At 45.4% G+C, this 25,878-nt stretch overlaps 1 protein-coding gene across 1 annotated transcript in view; it reads left to right on the top strand.

Annotated features, from left to right (window-relative positions):
* The window catches only part of MBTPS1 (membrane bound transcription factor peptidase, site 1), a 1,726,871-nt gene that overhangs the window by 610,833 nt on the left and 1,090,160 nt on the right, over positions 1-25,878 (top strand). Inside the window, exon 8 of the mRNA XM_044081940.1 lies at positions 15,729-15,796. Coding sequence (XP_043937875.1) covers positions 15,729-15,796 — 68 coding nt within the window. The remainder of the gene's footprint in view (positions 1-15,728; positions 15,797-25,878) is intronic.

Here is a 25,878-nt window from a genome sequence, read left to right as displayed (position 1 = left end):
ATCTACCTCCAAATCAAAAAACAGAGGCTCTACAACAGATAATACAGTTAGTAAACATGAGAGCTGTGGAAAGAGTGCCAACAGCAGAGCAAGGAAAGGGGCTGTACTCCAGACTATTCCTAGTTCCAAGAAAGGAAAAAAGTTGGAGACCAATTCTCGACCTGTCCACCTTAAATACATACATCATTGTCCCAAAGTTCAAAATGCTGACCCTACAGCAACTTCTTCCCATGCTGGGCAAGGAGTGTTGGCTGGTAACTCTAGATCTCAAGGAGGCATACCTGCACGTCCCCATTCGACCAATCTGCAGAAGATACCTCAGATTTCTTGCAGGATCAGAGCACTATCAGTTCTCAGCATTGCCCTTTGGCTTATCTACTGCGCCCAGAGTATTCACAAAATGCCTGGCATCAGTAATCGCCCATTGCAGACTACAGGGAATTCAAATTTACCCATACCTGGACGACTGCCTGCTACAAGGGGACAACAAAAGCAAGCTGACAACAGATTTACAAAGGGTCATTTACTTGCTACAAGCACTGGGATACACAGTCAATTTGCAAAAGTCAAGGCTGATACCATCCCAAACAAGGACATTCTTGGGCGCGGAATTGGACACAGTAAAATAAATGGCATTCCTAACTACAGAAAAACAAAAAGAACTCCCTCTTTACTTCTTGGCACTAACAAAACTGAACAAGTTAACAGCAAGAAAAGTACTGCAGGCCTTGGGCTTCATGGCATCATGCATAATCTTGGTCCCACTTGCCAGACTGCATATGAGAAAACTACAGTGGTACCTAAAGAATTTATGGTCCCAACACAGACACAGCCTAGAAACAGAAATCCCACTAATTCCATGCTTAAAACAGGAGTTCCTATGGTGGGCTCAGGCATGCCAGTCAAACCCAGGGCTACCCTTTCGCAGATGTCAAGCAAGCCAGACCATCACAACAGACGCTTCAGACCTAGGATGAGGGGCCCACATGCTGGACAAATGCGTGCAAGGATTGTGGACACAGGATCAACTTCACCTGCACATCAACCTAAAAGAAATGCTGGCAGTAAAACTGGCAATCCAAAAGTTCAGACCATTTCTCAAAGAAGGCCAGTTGATGATAAGGACAGACAACACCACAGTCATGTGGTACATCAACAAACAGGGAGGCACTCATTCATACCCCCTATGCAGAATGACTTTGGAGCTGTGGAACCTGGCACTCAGCTACAACATCCAGTTACAGGCAATATTTGTACCGGGAAAAGAAAATACTCTAGCAGACATATTAAGCAGAACCACATCGGATGCCCACGAATGGAAGCTGCACCCGGACATCTTCAGGACCATCTCAAAGAAATGGGGAATGCCTCATATAGATCTATTCGCATCACCTCTCAATCACCAGCTCAAAAAATTTTGCACAAGGACATTCCACCCACTAGCATGGAAAGTGGATTCGCTCTCCTTCAGCTGGAAAGGCCTAACAGCATATGCATTCCCACCTCTTCCCTTGATACACAAAGTATTACTAAAAATCAAGGAAGAACGTCCAAGGATAATCCTGATAACTCCAAACTGGCCAAGACAACACTGGTACCCACTGCTGAGGAGCATGTCTCGGAACAATATGTGGCCAATACCCCTGATGCCTTTGATGTTAACTCAGAACAACTACAGCATCATACATCCTAACCTAAAAACGTTGCAACTGACTGCATGGAACATCACATAGCAGCAGCTAATCCAGAACTTTCACAAAGAGTTAAAGACATTATTCTTGAAGCAAGCAGACCTTCAACAAGAAGGAACTATGCTGGAAAATGGAAAAGGTTTGTCATTTGGAGTACTGAAAGAGGAAAAGATGTGTCAAACATAGATATGCCTAACATTCTGGAGTATCTGGCCGAACTTCTTCATTCAGGCCTGTCCTACTCCTCCATCAAGATACATGCATCAGCTATTTCAGCAGAATACAGCTTTGATCCACCTGTTTTTTCGCACCCTTTGCTCAGGCAGTTCCTCAGAGGAATCAAGAATGTAAAACCTCCAAGGAAACCACCATTACCAGCTTGGGACTTAAACTTTGTGCTGGAAAAGTTGACACTATCACCCTTTGAACCAGCAGCAACAGCAGACCTACAACACCTGTCATGGAAAACTGCTTTCCTACTGGCAATTACTTCAGCAAGGAGGGTTTCAGAACTACAGGCCTTAATGGCAGTGCAACCCTTCCTAATCTTCCACCAAGATAGAGTGTCCATGAGGACTAATCCTACATTTATGCCTAAGGTAGTATCCAGAGTGTCTTTAAACCAGGCAATCCACCTACCTACCTTCTTTCCCAACCCACAAAACAGAGGGGAAAGAATACTGCATACCTTGGATGTACATAGACAGCTACGCTACTACTTGGACAGAACAAAAAGTAGCAGAAAGACTGACCAACTTTTTGTAGCCTATGCAACAGGAAGGGAAGGAAAAGCTATTTCCAAACAGACAATCTCCAAATGGATAGGAAATTGCATACGATTCTGTTACTCCTTCCATGCAAAACCAATTCCACAGAACATAAGACCTCATTCTACAAGGGCAACAGCCACTACCACAGCCTTCTTACGAGGAGTGGCAACCAAAGACATTATTGAGGCGGCTACTTGGACCTCCGTGCATACATTTGCCAAGCATTATAATTTGCCTCTTTGTTCCAGATCCCGAGCAGGGTTTGCCACTGCTGTACTGCAAGGGATCCTAAACACACCATAATCTAGTTTTATCCTCCTCCCCTAGTTGGCTATGGTATTCTACCCAGTTGTTATGACTGCAGATGCATCCATGAAGGACATAGTACAGTTTTGTACCTACCATAAATGTAGATGTCCGAACTGGATAGCATCTGCAGTCAGGATTACCCTCCCTCCTTCCCCTCTGTGGTACTCCTAGGGTGTTTACCCTCCTAATAGCTAGCTGGTGGGGGGGGGGGAGTCTTTTATGGTGTATTTGTTTGTATATATGTGTACATACATGCTTATTTTTGTGTTTACCTCTATCTTTTTGGAAACATTGGCATCTATCCAAATTTTAGCCTCCAAGAGGGCTACTGGCATCTGGGGCAAGAAACACTGAGGAAAATGGCGTCGGCTGATGCCTTTATACCCGAAGACCAACAGAGATGACGTCGGGTGAAGTGCGACATCAGCCGAAGCCGGACCCGGACTTTGGAATCCGGCCGACTGAAGGGCTGCCTGACGACAGGACAACCCAGTTGTTATGACTGCAGATGCTATCCAGTTCGGACATCTACATTTATGGTAGGTACAAAACTGTACTTTTTGGTTTTAGTTCTAATGGACCGTATTGGAGCATGGGAATCTAGAATCTTGAGGAAGGTGGTGTTGAAGTAGATAACTGCCTCTTCAAGAGGAAGAGACTTGAGTATTGTCCAGTTGTGGGCTTTAAGTTCAGTTTGAAAAATGGAGGCGTTGAATTTATTATTGTTCCTGATTTTTTTTATGGTTGTAAGAAGGGGGGTGATTTTCTTGAATTTGATAACATAGGTGAGTAAGTGATCACTCATGTCCTCTGGGTGAGTACCTGCTGAGTACTGGTCAGGATCTTTATTAGTAAGGATCCAGTCCAGGATGCTGTCTTTGTTTTGGAGTTTGCCTAGTCTGGTAGGAGATGATATGAGCTGAGAAAAGCCATGTAGATTTATGCTGCTAGATGGGGAGCTAGATGAGAAGGAATTCCAATCGATGTTGAAGTCACCTAACACTATGGATTCCTGGGGGTGAGTTTGAGTTAACCAGTGGAGAAAGTCCTCTAAGGTTTTGTTATTATTGTTGCCTGGGGGGATGTAAATACATGCTATATTTATGCTTTTATGTTTGTTTGGTTGAAGTTTTACAAGTAGAATTTCGGCATTGTTTGTTAGGAGGGGTTGTGGAGAGGCAAGGGAGATTTGTAATGTATTTTGTAGAGTATGGCTACACCGCCACCTTTATGAGTTATTCGGGCTGCTCTTTGTTTATCATACCCCCGTGGGATTATCTGTGTGTCTTTTCGTACTTGGTTTAAGCCAGGTTTCTGTGAGACATAGTAGGTCTGGGGAACAAGTAGCTAAAAGGGCATGTAGGTTGTGAATCTTATTGTTTACACTTCTGATGTTTAGATGACAGGTCAGAAGAGAGTTAAAGGGTCTAGAGTTTAGATTGAGAAGTGGAGGGAGGATAGGGTGGAATTAGAATTGAGTGGAGGGAAGGGCCAGGGTTGGGGTGGATATCACCATCTGTGGCTAGTCTGTGATTCAGAGTGGTAATGAATTTGAGGGCTTTGAGTAGAAGTTTGTAATAATGTTTATCATTTGGCCTAATATTGGTAGGTTTGATAATTACATAGCGTTCGAGTTCTAACAAGGTGGGTGAGTAGGGAGTTGAGTCATGGCCTCTGTTGTTAATTATGGGGGAGGGGTTGGTTTGGTAGCCTGGGTGGTGGAAGCCTATGTAAGACCAGGTTTCATATAGGGTAGCTAGGTAAGGGACGAGTAGGAGGGGAAAAAGAGTTAGTATGATAAGCTTCCTGGGTGGTGTCATATTCCGTTTGATCTTAGAGGTACAGGAAGTTAGTGGACAGTAGGGGGAGTGGTTGGGGTAGGGGGAGTAGATGGGGTAAAAATGTTTATACTTCTGCAACCTTGGCAGTCAGAGCTTTAAATTGTCAGTTTCATATGTTAAAATATCAACAACATATTATTGGACTGCTTAAACAGAAAATTATGGTGATTCCTGACTGTGTGGAAAATAAAGATTTACAGGAATTAATGCATTCTGCTGAACCAGTTGGAAAACATACTTTGCAATGTGGTTTTGATTCTTTAGAGGCCTCTCGCAGGGATTGCGGTTACTGGGTCTGTGCTAAGAAGGCATGCTTGGCTTAAGGAGCAATCTTTTCCTGATCATGTTAAAGCTAAATTGTTGGATGCTCCCTTAAATCAGGACCGCCTGTTTGGCAACAAGACTGAAGAAGTTCTTAAAAAGATGGAAGATAAAGCTAAATCTATGCAAACTGTTAAAGATTTTTTAAAAGTGCAACCTCCGACATTTAGTAGGCACTGGCCTACTAAGAATTGGTTCTTTCCAGTCCCTTCCAGGTCCTCTCAAGTCAAACCCAGACACAGCAAAAAACCCAGGTTTCAGTCCCAGTGGACTCGCAGAACTAAGCAGTGGGGGGCCTCCACTTTGAAATCTGGAAATAACAAGACACCCCCCTATGGTAAACCGTCTCTATGACTTCCTTTTAAAATTCCCCAGCACTTATCTTTTGACCGCCCCTTTGGGGGGAAAGATTGCTCTTCATGCAAAGATCTGGAAACTCATAACCCAGGACAAATGGGTTTTAAATATACTGTCCCAGGGATACGGATTTCATTTCCACACGTTGCCGACACCAAATGGGTGGCCAGACCTGGCCCTAAATCAGTGGGCAGAGGCTCAAAAACAAGTACTTTCCCTCTTAAGTATGGGGGCTATTCACCTGGTACTAGAAGAGGAAAAGGAACAAGGTTTCTACTCCAGACTTTTTCTGGTACCCAGAAAAGACAAATCATGGCGTCCAATCCTGGACCGGTCTACTCTAAACACCTTTCTGGAGATTCCAAAATTCAAGATGCTGACTCTTCACCAATTACTTCCTGTGCTAGGCACAGACGCCTGGTTGGCAAAACTAGATTTGAAAGAAGCATACCTGCGCATCCCAGTCAGGGAATCTGTCAACAAATTGCATTCCTAGGTGCAAGCTTGAATACAACTGCCCAGATGGCTTACCTCACCCCAGAAAATCAAATTCATTTGGTAACCTACTTCAAACAAGTTGCCACAAAAACCCTGCTATATGCAAGACAAATTCTGCAAGCCTTGGGGTTCATGGCCTTCTGCATTCTTCTAATTCCATATGCAAGACTGCATATGAGGAAACTACAGTGGTATCTAAAAAGTCTATGGAGTCAACATTCTCACAGCCTGGAAACAATGATTCCTATCATACCTTGCCTATGCCTGGAGTTCCTCTGGTGGGCAGAGGCCTGCCACCAAAACAAGGGACTACCATTCACACTACGCCCTGCCACCTAAACCCTAACTACAGATGTATCAGACTGTGCGTGTGGGGCTCACCTGGAAGGGAAGTGCATTCAGGGCAAATGGAACCTAAATGAAATGCACCTATATATCAATCAGAAATAAATGTTAGCTGTACAGAATGCTCTGTCAGCCTTCAATGACTACATTCTTCCAGGACAACTAATGGTAAAGACGGACAACATCACGGTTATGTGGTACAAAAACAAGCAGGGGGGGGTACACATTCCTACCCTCTCTGCAGACTAGCCATGGCATTGTGAAACACTGCCTTGAGCTACAAAGTGCACCTACAAGCTCAATTCCTGCCAGGAAAATTGAATACACTGGCAGATGGATACACTAAGCAGAAACCTCATGGACCCACATGAGTGGAAACTGGAACCAAGGATTTTCAACATGTTGACAAGCGAATGGGGGAGCCCAGACATAGACCTATTTGCCTCCCCCTAGAACTACCAGTTGGACAAGTTTTGCACAAGGACTCCCCACAAACAAGCCTGGAAAGTGGATGCTCTGTCCTTCAGCTGGAAAAACCTATTAGTCTACGCTTTCCCCCCGCTGCTTCTGCTCTCCAAAGTTCTACTAAAAGTCAAGCAGGACAAACCAAGGATGATCTTGATTGCTCCAGACTGGCCATGCCAACACTGGTGTACCCCCTCCTGCGCAGTGTGTCACAGTTATCCCCATGGCACCTGTCTCAGCAGGAGAACCAAATTCTGCATCCTCAGCTTCCAACATTGAACCTTGCAGCCTGGCTGATCACTTAAATTCACCTTTATCATCCCTCAGCAAACCTGTGATGGCTGTCATCTTAGAGGCAAGGAGACCTAGTGCTAGAAAATCTTATGTTGAAAAATGGAAAAGATTCTGTGCCTGGAACCAATCTCAAGGGATGAGCACAGCAACGCCCAGTTTACCTCAGATTTTGCAATACTTAACTGAGATGCTTCACAAGGGCCTGTTCTTTTCTTCCATTTAAAATCCATGCCTCAGCCATTTCAGCTCATTATAACACAGCACCTCCCCTCTTCTCTCATCCTCTGCTCAAGCAGTACCTCAGAGGGGCCAAAAACTTGAGACCACCCAGGAGAGCTCCAACCCCTGCCTGGAACCTTAACTTTGTATTGGAGAAACTCACTCTACCTCCTTTCGAGCCAGCTGCTACTGCTGACTTAAAATTTCATTCTTGGAAAACACTTTTCCTTTTAGGAATCACTTCAGCTAGAAGGATATCTGAATTTACAGGCTCTTATGGCAGTGGAGCCTTTCATCATCTTTCATGCGGACAGGGTGTCACTCAGGACCAATCCATCCTTCATGCCCAAGGTGGTATTCAATGTGGCTTTTAATCAGTCCATTCATTTGCCAACCTTCTTTCCCAATCCACAGAACAAAGGGGAATGGATTCTTCATTCCTTGGATGTGCACAGACAACTTAGATTCTACTTGGACAGGACAAACCTCGAAGAAAATCAGAACAACTGCTGGTAGCATTTGCTGCAGGAGCAGAGGGGAAGGCTATTTCAAAACGAACCATTTCTAAATGGATAAGCCATTGCATTCATTTCTGCTATAAGCACCATGGAAAACCTATCCCCCAGAGGACAGATCTCACTCCACCAGGGCTGCATCTACTTATGCAGCCTTTTTCAGGGGTGTTCCTACCAGGGACATCCTAGAAGCGGCTACTTGGAGTTCTGGACATACTTTTACCAAGCATTATCATTTGCCAATTTTCTCTAAATCCAGAGCTGGCTTTGCCACTGCTGTCTTGCAGGGCCTTATTGCTGGCCCTAATGCTATATAAACTCCTCCTCCCAACCATAGCTTTGGGAATCTACCCAAATGTAATGACTTCAACAGTGAAACACAAAGAAAATAGTACAGTTGTGTACACTTTCCATAAATGTTGATGTTCAAGTATATTCACTGTTGCAGTCCTGGTTACCCTCCCTCCAGCCCCCTGACTTCTTTTGGCTATACCTCTACTTTCTTTTGCTATGCTTAAAAGCCTTTCTGGTGTATTTGCTTTTTTGTTGGAGGTATATCATTGTACTTTTTTGTTTAATTGCTACCCATTAAGGGGGCACCTGACATCTGGGGCAAGAAAAATTGATGTAATTGCGTCGGCTGCATGTTTTATACCCCTGACGACCTGACATCATGGAAGAAGGGACATCAGCCGACGCAGGACCCAAGACTTTGTTAATCAGGCCGACTGAGGGCAGCCTGCAAGCAGATTATCCAAATGTAATGACTGCAACAGTGAATACACTCGAACATCTACATTTATGGTAAGTGTACACAACTGTACTTTCTTCATATTAGACCACAATGGAAGCCAGTTCCTCCTCCTTCGGATCTCAATTTTGTGTTTGAGAACCTTACTCTGGCCCCATTTGAGCCAGCAAGTTTCTCTTCCCTGCAACATTGCATATGGAAAACATGCTCTGGTGGTGGCCAGTACTTCCACCAGTAGGGTCTCTGACTTGCAAGCTCAGATGTCTAATCCCTTTTCTCAGTCTACCACAGAGACAGGGTATCTTTGCCTACCAATCCTCCTTTATGCTCAAGGTGGTTAATGAGTTATCCCTTAATCAGTCTATCAACCTTCCCACCTTGATTTCTTCTCCTCAATCTCCCAATGAGAGGATTCTGCACACTTTGTATGTACACAGACAACTCGGAAACTACCTGGACAAAACTAAACCTGTCCGTAAATTTGAACGCCTTTTTTTGTCTTACCACCCAAGTGCCCTGGGTCAGCCATTTTCCAAGCAAACTATCTCTTCCTGGATGTCTAAAGCTATTTCCTTCTGTTATTCAAACAACGGTAATTGCCTTCTTCTCTTGTGAAGGCACATTCTGCCAGAGTAGTGTCTCCTTTTGGGGCCTTCTTTAAAAGCTTGAACCCTTGATGTTAAGTTGTCTATCTCGCCTTCATTCTTGCTGGATGGGTTCGGAGCCGACCTCGGCTCCGACTCGGCCACTCTAAAAGCTCGAGAGTTGGTTCCACCGGCTCGAGGCTCCCCTTATATCCCACAATGCTAGGCGAGAGTTACCTCAGATCTCGTTTGCCGCTACAGCTATCGAGGTGTTGGTTTTCTACCGGTTCTTGGTAAGTGACTTTTCTTGTAAAGTTAGTGTATTAAAACCCCTTTAATTTTAATATTTATACTTATTTCCCTTAGTTTAGAGGAATTCTTATCCCCTTTCTTAAAAATTCCTGTTTTTTTCCCACAAGAACTTTAAGTTCTTCCCTTGGGCCTACAGGCCTTTTTCTTTCCCTAGTGGAGTGTGTGTGTTATATTTTCTTAATTTAAAAAACCTAGTTAGTGGTTTTATTTTAAGTTAAACTAGACAGGGTGTAATTAGTGTGTTTGTGACTGTGTGTGTGTTTGTGACTGTGTGTGTGTTTACACCTTTTGAGATGTCTAAAGAAGCAAAGGTCTCCGGATTCAAGAAGTGTGATGCGTGCTGTCAGAAAATGTCTCTGACAGACGCTCACACTTCTTGTGTCTACTGTCTGGGACCTTTGCACCTGCAGGACTCCTGTGCTGTTTGCCATGGCTTCAGCCCCATGGTCCTGCAGGAAAGAAAAAATAAGTTAATTTTAAGGGGCTTACTCAAGCCAGAGGATTCCCTTTCTGTGTCTACAGGAAGCCCTCTAAGGCATCTAGGTCTTGGCTCCGACAACTGAGCGAGACCTAAGGTTTCTAAACCTCTGCCTACATCGGCTCCGGCCGGCGCCGCTGAGTCTCAGTCCACCGTTTCTGTGGTTCCCTCGGCTCGGCTGGAGCCGAGGTATAAATTCCGTGTCGGCTCCGACCAGACCTTCGGGCCGACAACTAGGAAGAGGTCCAGGTCACCATCCCTTGGCTCCGTTCATTCGGCTCCAGGATCTCCCCTGCTGTGTGAGCGGAGCCAAAGATCTCAGTCCTCTAGGTCATCGAGGCTGGCGGATCATGACCTTCAGAGGGTAGTGAGTCGACTTCTTAAGTCCGAGGCACTGGCCCAGATGCTTCAGAGCCCGACTCATCAGTCGATGCCTGCCCCTGTCCATCAATATATTCCTCCTTGACTCTCTTGAGCTCGGGCGGTCGGTCGGAACCGAGACTGTAATAAGCGTCGGAGCCGATACAATTGTCTTGGCTCCGTCGTGCTCCGATTTCTTCCTTGGAAGAATCTCGGCGCCGGACTTCCCTCGTCGGCCGAGGGGTGAGTGGCATCGGACCCTTGTCCGACCCTCTCCCTCTCGGTGCTTGGCGCTGGTGAGTTCGGCTCCGACATCGGCCTCGAGCCATCACTGTCGGTGCGAGGGAGGTTCTTAGCTTCGGGCGGGGACCTCTGGCTTTGCCTGACAGGGGTGCATTGAGGTCATGCGGAGTGTGTTAGAGCCTGGCTCTACTCCACAGTCGGCTCCGTCCGCCCCTCCCTCTGATTGCCTCAGGTCAAGTCGACTCACTCCCTCATCCCGGACCGCAGAGAGCCAGCTCCTCAGGAACCCCTGTGGGATTTCATCCTCTTCGAGGCCTCTCCTGATTTGGCAGAAGAGCCCCTCGGAAGAGGAAGTGTAAGAGGAAACACATTGACTCACCTGAGTCCATCACATCTGACACAGATTTAGATGATTCTGGGGGTTCCCCCCGTTCCCCTTCTGAAGATGTCTCATTTGCAGACATTCTAGAGATCCTGAAGCAGAGGGAAATTGGCCAGCCCTCAACCTTCGGAGGATGAATCTGTGTATCTTGAGGCGTTTGGCTCTCGCCCTTCCACCTCCTGGGTGTCCCCCCCCCCTTGCCCCCCCCCTCCCGGTGGTTGCTAAGGAGGCATGGGCGGCTCCTGGTTCAGTGGGCCCCACTCCCAGGAGCCCCCTCAAGTACATAGCGGCACCAGCAGACAAACAGTTCTTGACAAAAGGAGTCTCTGTGGATGCTATGGTGGTAGCTGCTGCCACTAAGAAGGAGCTAGCTGATCCTTCAGTACCTGTCCATCCACCTAACAAGGAATCTAGGTCCATGGACAGGTACGGGAAGCGGATGTTCTCGTCAGCGACATTTACCATGCGTTAAGCTGAACTACCTATGCCATTTACTCGTCTTCAAAGGGACTTGATCAAAGAAGCGAGTGAAATGTTAAGGACCCTACAGCTGCGGGTTTTCAAGATAAGATGAACACGCAGCTGGCTACTAACTCCATAACCAACTCCTCCATGCCTTCTTTCTTCGTGGCTGATGGGCGAGTAGAGCCGCAGGGACAGGTGTGGCCTTACGTAGGCATGCCTGGATGCGGCTATGCAATTTTGGACCCCTTCAAGGCGTCTTTCACTAACTCCCGTTTGATGGATCATCTCTCTTTGGTCCTCAAGTGAAAGAAACCTTGACTAGGTGCGAAACTGATGGCAAGACCCTTTCTGCCGTCGAGTCCGTTTTTCTACTCCTTCTAGGCCTTACCCCAAAGGCCAGAAAGGTGGAAAGATGTGGTTCCGTAAACAATCTCAAGGGACTTTGCCTGGCGCGCAGAGTCGGTTCCCCCGCCAGAGGCAGAGGCGGGAATAACAATGGTAGACGTCACCCTAGGGGCAGGGGGGGTCCGCAGAACCAGGGCAATCGGGAAGCCTTCTCTGACAAGCCCTTTCAGCATCCCTGAGGTGTTGCCCGACTGCCCACCTTCGGAGGCAGTCGGGGGAAGATTGTCACTGTACCCAGAAGCCTGGCTATCCCTGACTCAAGACAAATGGGTACAGTCCATCATTTCCGAAGGCTATTCTATCCCCTTTCTTCGCATTCCAAACCAATCAAAAAAATCCCTTCCAGATGACGACTGGCTCCTCACAGCTCCCACCAAGCATCTCCTTCTGATGGCCAGGGATTACACTTTTCGCATTTGTCAAAACTTAGGCATTTCAATAAATTGCGAAAAGTCTGTTTTGTCGCCTTGTCGTGCTATTACTTTCATAGGCGCAAATCTAGACACAGTAGACATGTCTGCGAGACTAACACATCAGAGAATAACAGACATTCACAAACTGGTCTCACTCCTTTTCAACAACAACAGAATCAAAGCCAGGTTAGTTCTGAAAGTGTTGGGAATTATGGCAGCGGCCATACCTCTGCTTCCATTAGCCAGATTCCACATGCGGATCCTTCAATGGATGCTCTTTACTCAATGGTCATACCAGCAACTTCCAATGTCTCACACCATTATGATCACGCAGGTGTGCAAAAATCATCTCATGTGGTGGATGTCTTCCCCTCAGCTCTTGTTGGGAAGACCCTTTGTTCCACCCCCTCCGGTTGCTACTCTGACACCGGATGCCTCCCTGATCGGGTGGGGGCATTACCGGGGCAGGACGGTCCAGGGCACATGGCAACCAAACGAATGCCACTTGCACATAAATGTTCTGGAGATGAGAGCAGTGCTTTTAGCGTTGCAAGCCCTTCAAGACTCTCTTCCCTTGGGAATGATTGCAATCCAGACAGACAATATGTCTGTAGTATGGTACATCAACAAACAAGGCAGAACCAGGTCATACCCCTGTGTAGAAGCACTCAGATTGTGGCAATGGGCGATTTCTTCTCAGCGGTTTCTGATAACGCACATCCCGGAAGTCCAATCAAATTGCGGACAAGTTGAGCAGAGCTATCCTCATGCCTCACGAGTGGTCTCTGAAAGACTCTGTTGTGAGAGAAATTTTCCTCAAGTGGGGTCAGCCTTGCTGCGATCTTTTTGCTACTCCCCAAAACAGCAAGTGCAGAGAATATTTCACTCTATTCCCTTTACCAGGCCAACCCAGCAGAGGCGCTCTAGTCCAAGTTTGGCCCGGGACTTCTGTATGCATTTCCTCCTTCCACTAATCTCTCAAGTGATACAGAAAGCTATCGCTCAGAAGGCCTCATTGATCCTCATTGCTCCTTACTGGCCTCGACAGGTGTGGTTCCCCTTTCTACATCAATTTCTATTGGGCGACCGTGGCATCTGGACCTAGTTCCAGATCTTTTGATCCATCAGTCGGGTCAGTTTCATCGCTCCCTCCCCTCTCTGAACCTCACTGCTTGGTTCCTCCAGTTCCAACCTTAGCCAGGCTTCCTCAATTATCTCACTCCGTTCGAGATATTTTGATAGCTTCCCATAAATCTTCCACTCGGAAGATTTATTTGAGTAAGTGGAAACGCTTCACATATTGGGCTCAAGGAAGGGACATAGATCCTTTCACTGCTTCCATCCAAATAATCCTTGAATTTCTAGCTGAACTCTTCCATGCAGGTTCATCTCCCTCTACTCTTAAAGTTCAATTGGCAGCTATTTCTAACTTTCATGTGGGTATTTCTGAATCTGCCTTAATGTCCCACAAGCTTTGCAAAGCCTTTTTGAAAGGAGTTTTTCTTCTCAGACCTCCTATAAGAAATCCTCCTTCTCCTTGGGACCTAAATTTAGTTCTTGCTTCTTTGATTCTTCCCCCTTTCGAACCTGCAGTCTCCTGTTCTTTAAAATTGCTCTCATGGAAGACTCTTTTTCTGGTAGCTATTACTTCAGCTAGGAGAGTTTCAGAGCTTCAAGCACTCAGCTGTCGACCTCCTTATCTATTGTTTCATAAGGACAGAGTATCCTTACGAACTAACCCGTCCTTTTTGCCTAAGGTGGTCTCGACGTCAAATCTAAATCAAAGCATTGACCTCCCTGTCTTTTTTCCAGAATATTTCAATAGGTCTGAACAAAAATTACACTGCCTGGATGTTCATCGTCAATTGAGGTACTACTTGGATAGAACAAAACAATTCAGAAAATCTGATCAGCTGTTTGTCTCCTATGCGGAAAGCAGAAAGGGACTTTCAGTTTCAAAGGTATCATTATCCAGATGGCTAACATCTTTGATTTCCCTTGTATATGAAATTAGACACCAAAACTGCCTAATAAACCTAAGGCCCATTCCACCAGAGCTTTGGCTACTTCTTTAGCCTTCCAAGACAGACTGCCTATTGACACCATTTGTGCAGCGGCTACTTGGGCTACTCCTCACACTTTCATTTCTCATTATAAGTTGGATTTAGCTTCTAGGCATAGAGCTAACTTTGGTTCCACTGTTCTCAGGAGTCTGTTCCGTTAGGCCACCCGGACAAGGTGCTAGGGACGCGGTCCCATCCAGCAAGAATGAAGGCGAGATAGACAACTTAACATATAGAAGTTATGTTCTTACCATAACGTTCCATGTTAGTTGTCTTCTTCTCGCCTTCTTCTTCGTCCCACCCTCCTTCCCCTGGCCTGGACAGACCTAGAGGAGTTGTGATTGTGACCTCTCTTTCTACCACCTCTTTCTTAGGCATATGCTGTTGTGCATATTTCCTGGATCAGGATGTAGGTCACCCTTCTTTCTTCCTGTTGTTAGAGGTGGACTCTGTTTAGAGTTATTCTGTTACTATTATAAGCTGGGGTTAGCTTACAAACGAGATCTGAGGTAACTCTCGCCTAGCATTGTGGGATATAAGAGGAGCCTCGAGCCGGTGGAACCAACTCTCGAGCTTTTAGAGTGGCCGAGTCGGAGCCGAGGTCGGCTCCGAACCCATCCAGCAAGAAGAAGGCGAGAAGAAGACAACTAACATGGAACGTTATGGTAAGAACATAACTCCTATTTCTATCCCGGAGGCAGCTACCTGGGCCTTTCTTCATTTTTTCACTAAATATTATAAACTAGATGTCATCTCCAGATCCAGGGCAGGGTTTGCCAGAGCTATTCTACAAGGTTTCGTCGAAACAGCTTCTGCTCCTCCACCCAGTCTTCCTTAAACATGATCTTTGGCATTCTCCCTAATGTGATGAATACTGTAGCACATGAATAGAAGGACATTGGATAGTTGTGTAAAATTATTACCATAACCATAGATGTCTTTCTCTTCCCTATGGAGCAGTATTACTTACCCCCCCCCTCGCCTTCCCCCCTGATCTTTGCCGGTTTCCCTGGTGACATGTTTTCTTACCTAGGCTCAGGCTGATGCATGGCTGCATTCAGTTCTGAGGTTGGTGCGTGTTGGCGTCCACTTTATACCAGACATCTCTTAATGGCCAACATATGCAAGATGATGTGTGGCATCGCATGTACCGTACAGTAGCGTTTAGACTTTTGTATACTGGCTGGACTTACGAGTCAGCCAGAGGTGAGCTCCTCAATGTGATGAATACTGCAGTATATAGCAGAGAAGGACATCTATGCTTATGGTGAGATTTTACACAATTCTTTATGATTTAGTGGCCTCTGTGTGAAAGTCTGTTATGGAAAGTGTAAATATCCACAACCGTACTTGCTGGTGCTTTGACTATTTCACATTTTGTCAGCAAGTGGAATCACAGTTTGCTGCCTGGAGGGGAGGATATTCTGCTTAGCAAAAGAGCTTGCCAAGGAACTGTCACCTTTAAAGAACCTTTAAGTCAATAAAGGTGTCCATTGAAAATATATGTGTTTGTGCATCTGCTGTTATGGTGAGTACCTTACACAGTTGTACTTTTTCAGACCTCTCTCTAGGTTTTTGAAAAAAATGTGCATACTTAGTGCTGACGACTAGTTGACGTATTACACAATATGTAATTTTATATTGCAGGTATGGGAGTTGACAGCTAATAATGTCATCATGGTTTCTGCAATTGGAAATGATGGCCCCTTGTATGGGTAAGTAGGCTGAAGAGTGCACATTATTTTAGGTATGTGTGCTTGGCTGTAACAAATAACACTTTGTTAAATGCTGATTTTTTTAAAGTTTTGTTGAAAAACTTTACTTTTTCAAGTGAAAACAGTAAAGAGTGTCCTTCGTGAAAATGCATTTGTTGATCTGCCATAGTTTCATATGCATCTACTAGGCATACAGTCCAGGAAAACATTGAGGAGCCTAGCTCAGATTCGCAATTGCCTTAAAACACTGCCTAGTTTAAGTGACTTGCTCAAGGTCTAAATAGGCAAATGTGGGCTGAGGGAGTCCAACTCTCTACCAGAGGAAGTAGCTTGCTAACCGCTCATAGCCTTTGCCCTCTCCTCTAATTGTCAGACTGAAATTTTGTCACCTGGCAATAGGTAAGAAAGACTATGTTCTTCGTGTTTCACTGTTGCAGTCATTACATTTGGTTAATCCTGCTGGCAGGTTGCCCTCATTCGGCCTGAATTCCAAAGTCCTGGGTCCTGTGTCGGCCGCTGTCGCCTCTTCCCTGACGTCAGGTCGTCAGGGGTATAAAAGATGTGGCCGACGCCATTTTCTTTAGTCTTTCTTGCCGCGCGGTGCCCGAAGCAGAAGCAGTTCACAAGTGCCGGTCGGCCGACTCCTGAGATGTTCGAGTTTCAGATCCGAAGTATTCTATAAAGCTACGTACCCCGTTGGGAAAACTTTTTTCTTGCTGCAGACCGATGTCAGAAAAAGGTAATAATTGTATTTCTTGTGGGAAGCAAATACCTCATAAGGACTTTAATTCTTACTGTATTCCTTGCCTAGGCCCTGACCATAATGTTTCAGGTTGTCGGTTTTGTGCTAGATTTAACCAATGCACTATTAAGCGTCTGTATGATTTTGCATTAAACTATTTTGAACGCAGGTTTAATTATCCAGAAATGTCGTCGGATAGCCATCCGACTACCGGAGTTCACAAAAAACGCAAAGAAAAAGATAGACAACCGAGGCCCAAAACCGACGAAGCTTCTCCTAAGCCAGTCGCCGGTTCTCAGTGAGCTGATTTCGCAACCCCTGACGCCCGCTACTTTAGAGTCGCAGGCCTCTACCGACTCCCACGTGGAGTCTGCTATGCCTCTGGAAACTCAAGGTATTGTAGCCTCGGATGCTATTCAGATGGGTCCAGAGCCGCTGAGCAGGCACCGGCTTCTGTGGGTGTATTCAGACCTAAGCATTTATACATTAAACCGACTTCAAAGACTAAATCACCTTCAAAGCTAAAGAAGCAAACTCAAGAACCACGTGGACAGGCCTCCATGCCCAGAAAGCAGATGCTCAAAATGGCCGAAGACTTGATTACCTTGATCAGGGGTTCCCATCCCCCTCCTGATAAGAGGCCTAGGCAAGAGACTGACTATGAATCTTCAGATTAGGTTTCCATTTCTTCTGATTCCGCTTCTGATCAGCAATACTCTCTTCCTCCTTATAAGGATTCTGATGCTGAAGAATCTGTCCCCTCCACTTCTCCACCCGAGGATTACTCTTTTGGGGAAACACTGCATACCATGAGGGAGCATTTCCACTGGGAGAGCCAAGATTATTCAGAATCTAAGAAAAGGCTCAGAGACTTTCTTTTACTGCCTCAGCACAGGCCCGTTACTATTTCCCCTGTGCTAGACATTGTAGATGATGTATTTTCAGAGTCCAGTCTGACTCCTGACTCCTTACCTCCAGCTCCTGTTAAGCCAGACAGATACTACAGGGTTCCAGACTCCCACAAATTTCTTTTTAAAAACCCTGCTGCAGACCCAGAAACTACCTCTCATGGTCCCAAGGGGGTCAAGGCCTCCACTGTAAAAAAAAAAAAAAAAAAAAAAAAAACCTACCCCCTCTGATAGAGATTGCAGGGCACTGGACAGATGGGGTAAAAAGATTTATACCTTTGCTACCTTGGCTATAAGGGTTTTAAATTGTCAGTTTTGTATGCTTAAATATCAGCAATACATAATGTCACTGCTTAAACAGAAAATGTCAACAAATTCTGAATGTGCAGAAAATAAAGAAATGCAGGATTTATTGCATACAGCTGAACAAGTTGGAAAGCATACTTTACAATGTGGTTTTGATTCTTTGGAGGCCTCCTGCAGAGCCGCTGTTACGGGTTCTGTCATTAGGAGGCATGCTTGGTTAAAGGAACAGAATCTGCCTGATCATGTTATAGCAAAATTACTAGGTGCTCCATTACAGCATGATACCTTGTTTGGTGTTAAAGCAGAAGAGGTGTTGAAGAAAATGGAGGACAAACCAAATCTATGCAGACAGTCCAGGATTTCTTACAGGTACAGCCTCCAAGATTTAGCGGACACGGGCCTACAAAGAATTGGTCCTTTCCGGTGTCAGACAGGCCACAAAGAGGCAGATACAGATGCCCTAGAGGCAGATCCCAGCCCCAAGGCTCATACAGGTCTAAACAATGGGGTGCTTCTACCTCCAAAAGTGGCGAAGACAAGTCACAGCCATACAGAAAGCAGTCCCAATGACTTCCCCCCCTGCCAGCGCCAAGCACTTATCTACTGGCAGCTCCTTTAGGGGAAAAACTAGCACTTTTTTTTCAAAACTGGCACCTAATCACCCAGGACAAATGGGTCTTGAACATAGTGTCACAAGGTTATAGGTTCCACTTTCACACCCTGCCAAGGCCAAACGGTATGCCAGACCTGCCAAAAAATCAATGGGCAGAGGCACAAAAACAAGTAACATTCCTCATGGACATAGGGACCATTCAGCAAGTACCACAGTAAGAGCAGGGGACAAGGATTTTACTCAAGACTTTTCTTTGTACCCAGAAAGGACAAAGCCTGGAGACCAATACTGGACCTATCTATTCTAAACACATACCTGGATATTCCAAAATTCAAAATGTTGACTTTGCAGCAGCTTCTGCTCATGCTGGGCAAGAAGGCTTGGCTTGTAACTTTAGACCTAAAAGAGGCATACCTGCATGTCCCAATCGGACAATCATGCAGAAGATACCTCAGATTCATAGCTGGCTCAGTGCACTACCAATTCTCTGCACTGCCCTTTGGCTTATCTACTGCACCCAGGGATATCACAAAATCCCTGGCACCAGTAATTGCATTTTGCAGACAGAGGAATACAAATATATCCTTACTTGGATGACTGCCTTATTCAAGCAGAGAACAAGGACATACTACTACAGCATCTGCCGTTTGTAAAAAGATTATTAACATGCCTAGGGTACACAGTAAACAAAAAGAAATCAAAACTTGTACCCTCTCAAGAGATAATATTCCTGGTTGCAAGTTTAAATACAACTGCCCAGATGGCTTATCTCATGCCAGACAAACAAAGGCAACTGACTACTTATTTCATAAGGTTGGCAGCAAACACCCAGTTAACTGAAAGAAAAATTCTGCAGGCTTTGGGCTTCATAGCTTCCTGCATTCTGCTAATTCCATATGCAAGATTGCATATGAGGAAACTACAATGGTATCTAAAAAGTGTTTGGGCTCAACATTGCCACAGCCTGGAAACAATAATTACACTCATTCCCTGTCTACAACATAGTTTTGATGGTGGGCAAAGGCCTGTCACCACAACAAGGGGCAGCCATTCACCATATCCCCAGCCAGGCAAACATTGACAACAGATGCATCAGATTATGCCTGGGGGGCCCACATGGCAGGAAGATGTATTCAGTGCTCATGGTCCGCAATCCAAATGCATCTACATATCAATCAGAAAGAGATGCTAGCTGTTCAGAATGCCCTGACAGCCTTCAAGTATCTTCTGCATCCAGGACAACTACTGATACAGGCGGACAATACTACATTCATGTGGTACATGAACAAGCAGGGGAGAGGCACACATTCCTACCCCCTTGGCAGACAAGCCATGACTTTGTGGGACACAGCATTGACTTACCAAGTACATCTGCAAGCACAATTCCTACCAGGAAAGATAAATACTCTGGCAGACGAACTAAGCAGAAACCGCATGGATCCCCACGAGTGGAAATTGGATCCACAAGTCTTCAACATGATAACAAGGAATTGGGGACGCCCGGACATAGATCTATTTGCCTCCCCTCACAACTGCCAACTACAGAGATTCTGCACAAGGAATTATCACAAGCAAGCATGGAAAGTGGATGCTTTTATCTTTCAGCTGGAAAAACTTAACAGTGTACGCCTTTCCCCCCCACTGCCTCTCCTCCCCAGGGTACTCCTAAAGGTCAGACAAGAGAAGCCAAAAATGATACTGATTGCTCCAGACTGGCCCCGCCAGCACTGGTACCCAATCCTAAGGAACTTGACTCCATGCCCAGCATGGACATTACCTCAAATTCCTCAATTACTGACCCAACAAAACAATCAGATCCTGCACAGCCAACTCAGGACCTTAAATCTGGCAGCATGGCGGATAATGTAGTTATTCAAAACACACCTCTCTCTAAAGCGGTTATGGATGTTATCTTGGAGGCCAGGAGACCCAGTACCAGAAAATCTTATGCAGAAAAATGGAAGAGATTCTGTGCTTGGAACCAGACACAAGGAATTGACATGTTTGCACCAAATATCCCTCAGATTTTACAATACTTAACTGAGATGCTGGACAAAGGCCTATCCTTTTCATCAATTAAGATTCATGCTTTTGCCATTTCAGCTCATTACAATACAGAGCCACCTCTTTTTTCTCATCTATTATTAAGGCAGTACCTCAGAGGAGCCAAAAACTTACGGCCTCCAAGGAGATCACCAATGCCTGCATGGGACCTCAGTTATGTCTTGGAAAAACTCACTCTGCCTCCTTTTGAGCCAGCCGCTACAGCTGATATAAAATTTTTATCATGGAAAACAGCTCTGCTCCTAGCAATAACCTCTGCAAGACAAGTCAGAGCTATAGGCACTCATGGCTGCGGAAACTTTTATCATTTTCCATCCAGATAGGGTTTCTCTAAGGACAAACCCCACTTTTATGCCTAAGGTAGTGTCCAGTGTGGCCCTCACCCAGATTATTCATTTGCCTACCTTTTATCCAAACCCACAGAATAAGGGTGAGAAACTTATGCATTCTTTGGACATACACAGACAGCTGCACTTGTACTTGGACAGCACCAAAGCTTTCAGAAAGACTGAGCAATTACTGGTAGCATATGCTGCAGGATCACAAGGAAAGGCTATCTCAAAGCAGACTGTTTCAAAGTGGATAGGTCGCTGCATTCGTCTATGCTATTCTCAACATGGCAAATCTGTACCTTAGGGCATTAGGCCACATTCAGCCAGAGCAGCAGCCACTTCAGCAGTCTTCCTCAGAGGAGTACCAACCAAAGACATTTTAGAGGCTGCAACCTGGAGTTCAGTGCATACTTTTACAAGGCAGTAACACTTACCTCTCTACTCCAAATCCAGGGCAGACTTTGCCACTGCAGTTCTGCAGGGGCTCATAGCCGCTCCTAATTCTATTTAGTTCCAGCCACCCAACCTTAGCTTTGGGATTCAACCCAATTGTAATGACTGCAACAGTGAAACACGATGAACATAGTACAGTTGTGTACCTATCATAAATGTAGATGTTCGAGTGTATTCACTGTTGCAGTTCAGGTTACCCACCCACCATCCCCCTTCTCTTTGCTGGACCTTATCTGTTCTTCTCTATTTCTATACAACCTATGTGGTGTATTTGCTTATAGATGAAGGAAACTTGTTACTTAGTGCATGTATGCTTATTGACATATTTTAGCCTACCCTTTTGGGGGCACCTGACATCTGGGGCAAGAAAAACTGAAGAAAATGGCGTCGGCTGCATCTTTCATACCCCTGGCGCACTGACATCAGGGAGGAGGCGACAGCAACCAACGCCGGACCTAGACTTAGGAATTAAGGCTGACTGCGGGTAGCCTGCCAGCAGGATAACCCAGTTGTAATGACTGCAACAGTGAATACACTCGAACATCTACATTTATGGTAGGTACACAACTGTACTTTCCTGACTCACATAAATTCCTTTTTAAAAACCCTGCTGCAGACCCAGAAACCATTTCTCAGAGTCCCAAAGGAGTTAAGGCTTCCGCAGCAAAAAACCCTAGCCCCTCTGATAGAGATTCTAGGGCACTGGATAGATGGGGGAAAAAAGGTTTACACATCTGCTACCTTGGCTATAAGGGCCTTAAACTGTCAGTTTCATATGCTCAAATATCAGCAACATGTCATGGCATTGCTTAAACAGAAAATGTTAAACTCTGAATGTGCAGAAAACAAAGAAATGCAGGAATTATTGCATGCAGCTGAACAAGTTGGAAAGCATACTTTGCAATGTTGTTTTGGTTCTTTAGAGGCCTCCTGCAGGGCCGCAGTTATAGGTTCCGTAATTAGGAGACCTGCTTGGTTAAAGGAACAAAATCTGCCTAATCATGTCAAAGTTAAATTATTAGATGCACCTTTACGGCATGATACTTTGTTTGGTGTTAAGGCAGAAGAGGTGTTAAAGAAAATGGAGGACAAAGCTAAATCTATGCAAACGGTCAAAGATTTTTTACAAGTACAGCCACGTAGGTTTAGTAGACACTGGCCAAGAAAGAATTGGTCCTTTCCTGTGTCAGACAGACCTCAAAGGGGCAGACCCAGACGCCCTAGAGGCAGATCCCAGGCGTAAGGTTCATTCCGCTCAAAACAATGGGGGGCTTCTACCTCCAAAGTTGGAGAAGACAAATCACAACCATTCAGGAAACAGTCACAATGACTTACCCCTGCCTGCACCAAGCACTTATCTCTTGGCAGCCCCCTTAGGGGGGAAATTAGCACTTTTTTCTCAAAATTGGCACATTATAACCCAGGACAAGTGGGTCTTAAATACCGTGTCACAAGGCTTCAGGTTCCATTTCCATACCCTGCCAAAGGCAAACGGCTGGCCAGATCTGCCAAAACGTCAATGGGCAGAGGCACAAAAACAAGTCTCATCCCTCAGGGACATGGGGGCCATTGAACTAGTACCAGAGCAGGGACAAGGATTTTACTCAAGACTGTTCTTGGTACCCAGAAAGGACAAGGCCTGGAGGCCAATACTGGACCTATCTATTTTGAACACATTCCTGGATATACCAAAATTCAAGATGTTGACTTTGCAGCAGCTTCTGCCCATGCTGGGAAAGAATGTTTGTTTTTTTACTTTAGACCTAAAAGAGGCATACCTGCATGTCCCAGTCAGACAAATATGCAGAAGATACCTCAGATTCAAGGCTGGCTCAATGCATTACCAATTCTCTGCACTGCCCTTTGGCTTATCTACTGTGCCCAGGGTCTTTACAAAGTGCCTGGCACCAGTAATTGCATTCTGCAGACAAAGAGGAATACAAATATATCCTTACTTGGACGACTGTCTAATTCAAGCAGAAAACAAGGACATTCTTCTAGCGTTTGTGAAAAGACTTTTAACATGCCTAGGGTACACAGTCAACAAAAAGAAATCAAAATTAGAACCCTCTCGAGAGATAATATTCCTGGGTGCAAGCTTAAATACAACAACCCAGATGGCTTATCTCACACCAGACAAACAGAGGCAACTGACTACCTATTTCAAAATGCTGGCAACAAAGGCCCAGTTATCTGCAATTCTGCAGGCTTTGGGCTTCATGGCATCCTGAATTCTACTAATTCCATATACAAGACTGCATATGAGGAAACTTAAATGGTACCTAAAAAGTGTTTGGACTCAACATTGCCACAACCTGGAAACTATAATTACTTTTATTCCCTGCCTGCAACAGGAGTTTCGATTGTGGGCAAAGGCTTGTCATCAAAACAAGGGACAGCCATTCACATTACCCCCAGCCAGGCAAACACTAAAAACGGATGCATCAGATTATGCCTTGGGGGGGGGGGGGGGGGGCACATGGCAGGAAGATGCATTCAGGGCACATGGACCTCAAACCAAATGCATCTACATATCAATCAAAAAGAGATGCTAGCAGTTCAAAATGCCCTGACAGCCTTCAAGGACCTACTTCATCCAGGACAACTACTGATGAAGACCGACAACACCACGGTCATGTGGTATATAAACAAGCAGGGGTGCACTAATTCTTACCCTCTTTGTAGACTAGCCGTGACTTTGTGGGACACAGCATTGACTTACCAAGTACACCTGCAGGCACAATTCCTGCCAGGAAGGAAAAACACTCTGGCAGACGACCTAAGCAGAAACCTCTTGGATCCCCACGTGTGGCACCTGGATCCACAAGTCTTCAGCATGATAACAAGGAAATGGGGATGCCCGGGCATAAATCTATTTGCCTCCCCTCACAACTACCAACTAAAAAGATTCTGCACAAGGATTTATCACAGACAAGCATGGAAAGTGGACGCCCTATCTTTCAGCTGGAAAAACCTATCAGTATACGCATTTTCCCCTCTGCCTCTCCTCCCCCAGGTACTCCTAAAGGTCAGACAGGAGAAGCCAAGGATGATACTAATTGCCCCAGACTGGCCACGCCAGTACTGGTATCCAATACTAAGGAGCTTCTCTCAATGCCCAGCTTGGACCTTACCTCAGATACCTCATCTACTGTCCAAGCAAAAAAATCAGATCCTGCACAGCCAACTCAGGACTTTAAACCTGGCAGCATGGCGGATAATGTAGTCATACAAAACACACCTCTCAGTAAAGCTGTGATGGATGTCATTTTGAATGCCAGAAGACCTAGTACTAGAAAATCTTATGCTGGAAAATGGAAGAGATTTTGTGCTTGGAACCAGGCACAAGGAACTGATACAGCGGTGCCAAATGTTCCTCAGATTTTGCAATACTTAACTGAGATGCTTAACAAAGGTCTATCTTTTTCATCTATTAAAATTCATACCTCTGCCATTTCGGCTCATTACAATACAGAGCCTCCAATCTTTTCTCATCCCTTACTAAATCAGTTACTCAGAGGAGCCAAAAACTTCCAAGAAGGTCACCAATGCCTGCATGGGACCTCAACTGTGTCTTGGAAAAACTCACCCTGCCACCTTTTGAGCCAGCTGCTATGGCTGATAAAAAGTTTTTATCCTGGTGTCCAGTGTGGCTCTTAACCAAAACTATTCATCTGCCAACTTTTTATCCAAATCCACAGAACAAGGGGGAGAGAATTCTGCATTCTTTGGACATACACAGCTTAGATTCTACTTGGACAGAACCAAAGTTTTCCGAAAGACAGAACAATTACTAGTGGCATATTCTGCAGGATCACAAGGAAAGGCTATCTCTAAGCAGACTATTTCAAAGTGGATAGGCCACTGCATTCATTTCTGCTACTTACACCATGGCAAGCCAGTGCCTAAGGGCATTAGGCCACATTCAGCCAGAGCTGCAGCCACTTCAGCAGCCTTTGTCAGGGGAGTACCAACCAAGGACAATTTAGAGGTTGCTACTTGGAGTTCAGTCCACACCTTTACCAAGCACTATCATCTGCCACTCTACTCTAAATCCAGGGCAGGCTTTGCCACTGCAGTTCTGCAGGGCCTCATAGCTGCTCCCAATGCTGTTTAGCTTCTGCCCCCCATCCATAGCTTTGTGATTCTACCCAAATGTAGTGACTGCAACAGTGAAACACGAAGAACGTAGTACAGTTGTGTACACTTACCATAAATGTAGATGTTCGAGTGTATTCACTGTTGCAGTCCAGGTTACCCACCCGCCATCCCCCTTTCTTCTGATGGAACCTATCTTTCCTTCTCTGATTTATACAACCTATGTGATGTATTTGCTTGTAGATGAAAGTAAAGTTTATATTGGTGCATGTATTTATATGTATATAAATTTTGGCTACCCTTTTAGGGGGCACCTGACATCTGGGGCAAGAAAAACTAAAGAAAATGGCGTCGGCCGCATCTTTTATACCCCTGACGACCTGATGTCAGGGAAGAGGCGATAGCGGCCAATGCAGGACCCAAGACTTTGGAATTCAGGCTGACTGAGGGCAACCTGCCAGCAAGATTACCCAAATGTAATGACTGCAACAGTGAATACACTTGAACAGTGAATACACTCGAACATCTACATTTATGATAAGTGTACACAACTGTACTTTCCACTG

Source organism: Protopterus annectens, chromosome 8.part1, assembly GCF_019279795.1.
Source record: "Protopterus annectens isolate FY-2018-M chromosome 8.part1, PAN1.0, whole genome shotgun sequence".
NCBI lineage: Eukaryota > Metazoa > Chordata > Ceratodontiformes > Protopteridae > Protopterus > Protopterus annectens.
Note: the sequence above shows the minus strand (reverse complement) of the source record. Positions and strands in the feature narration are given on the sequence as shown.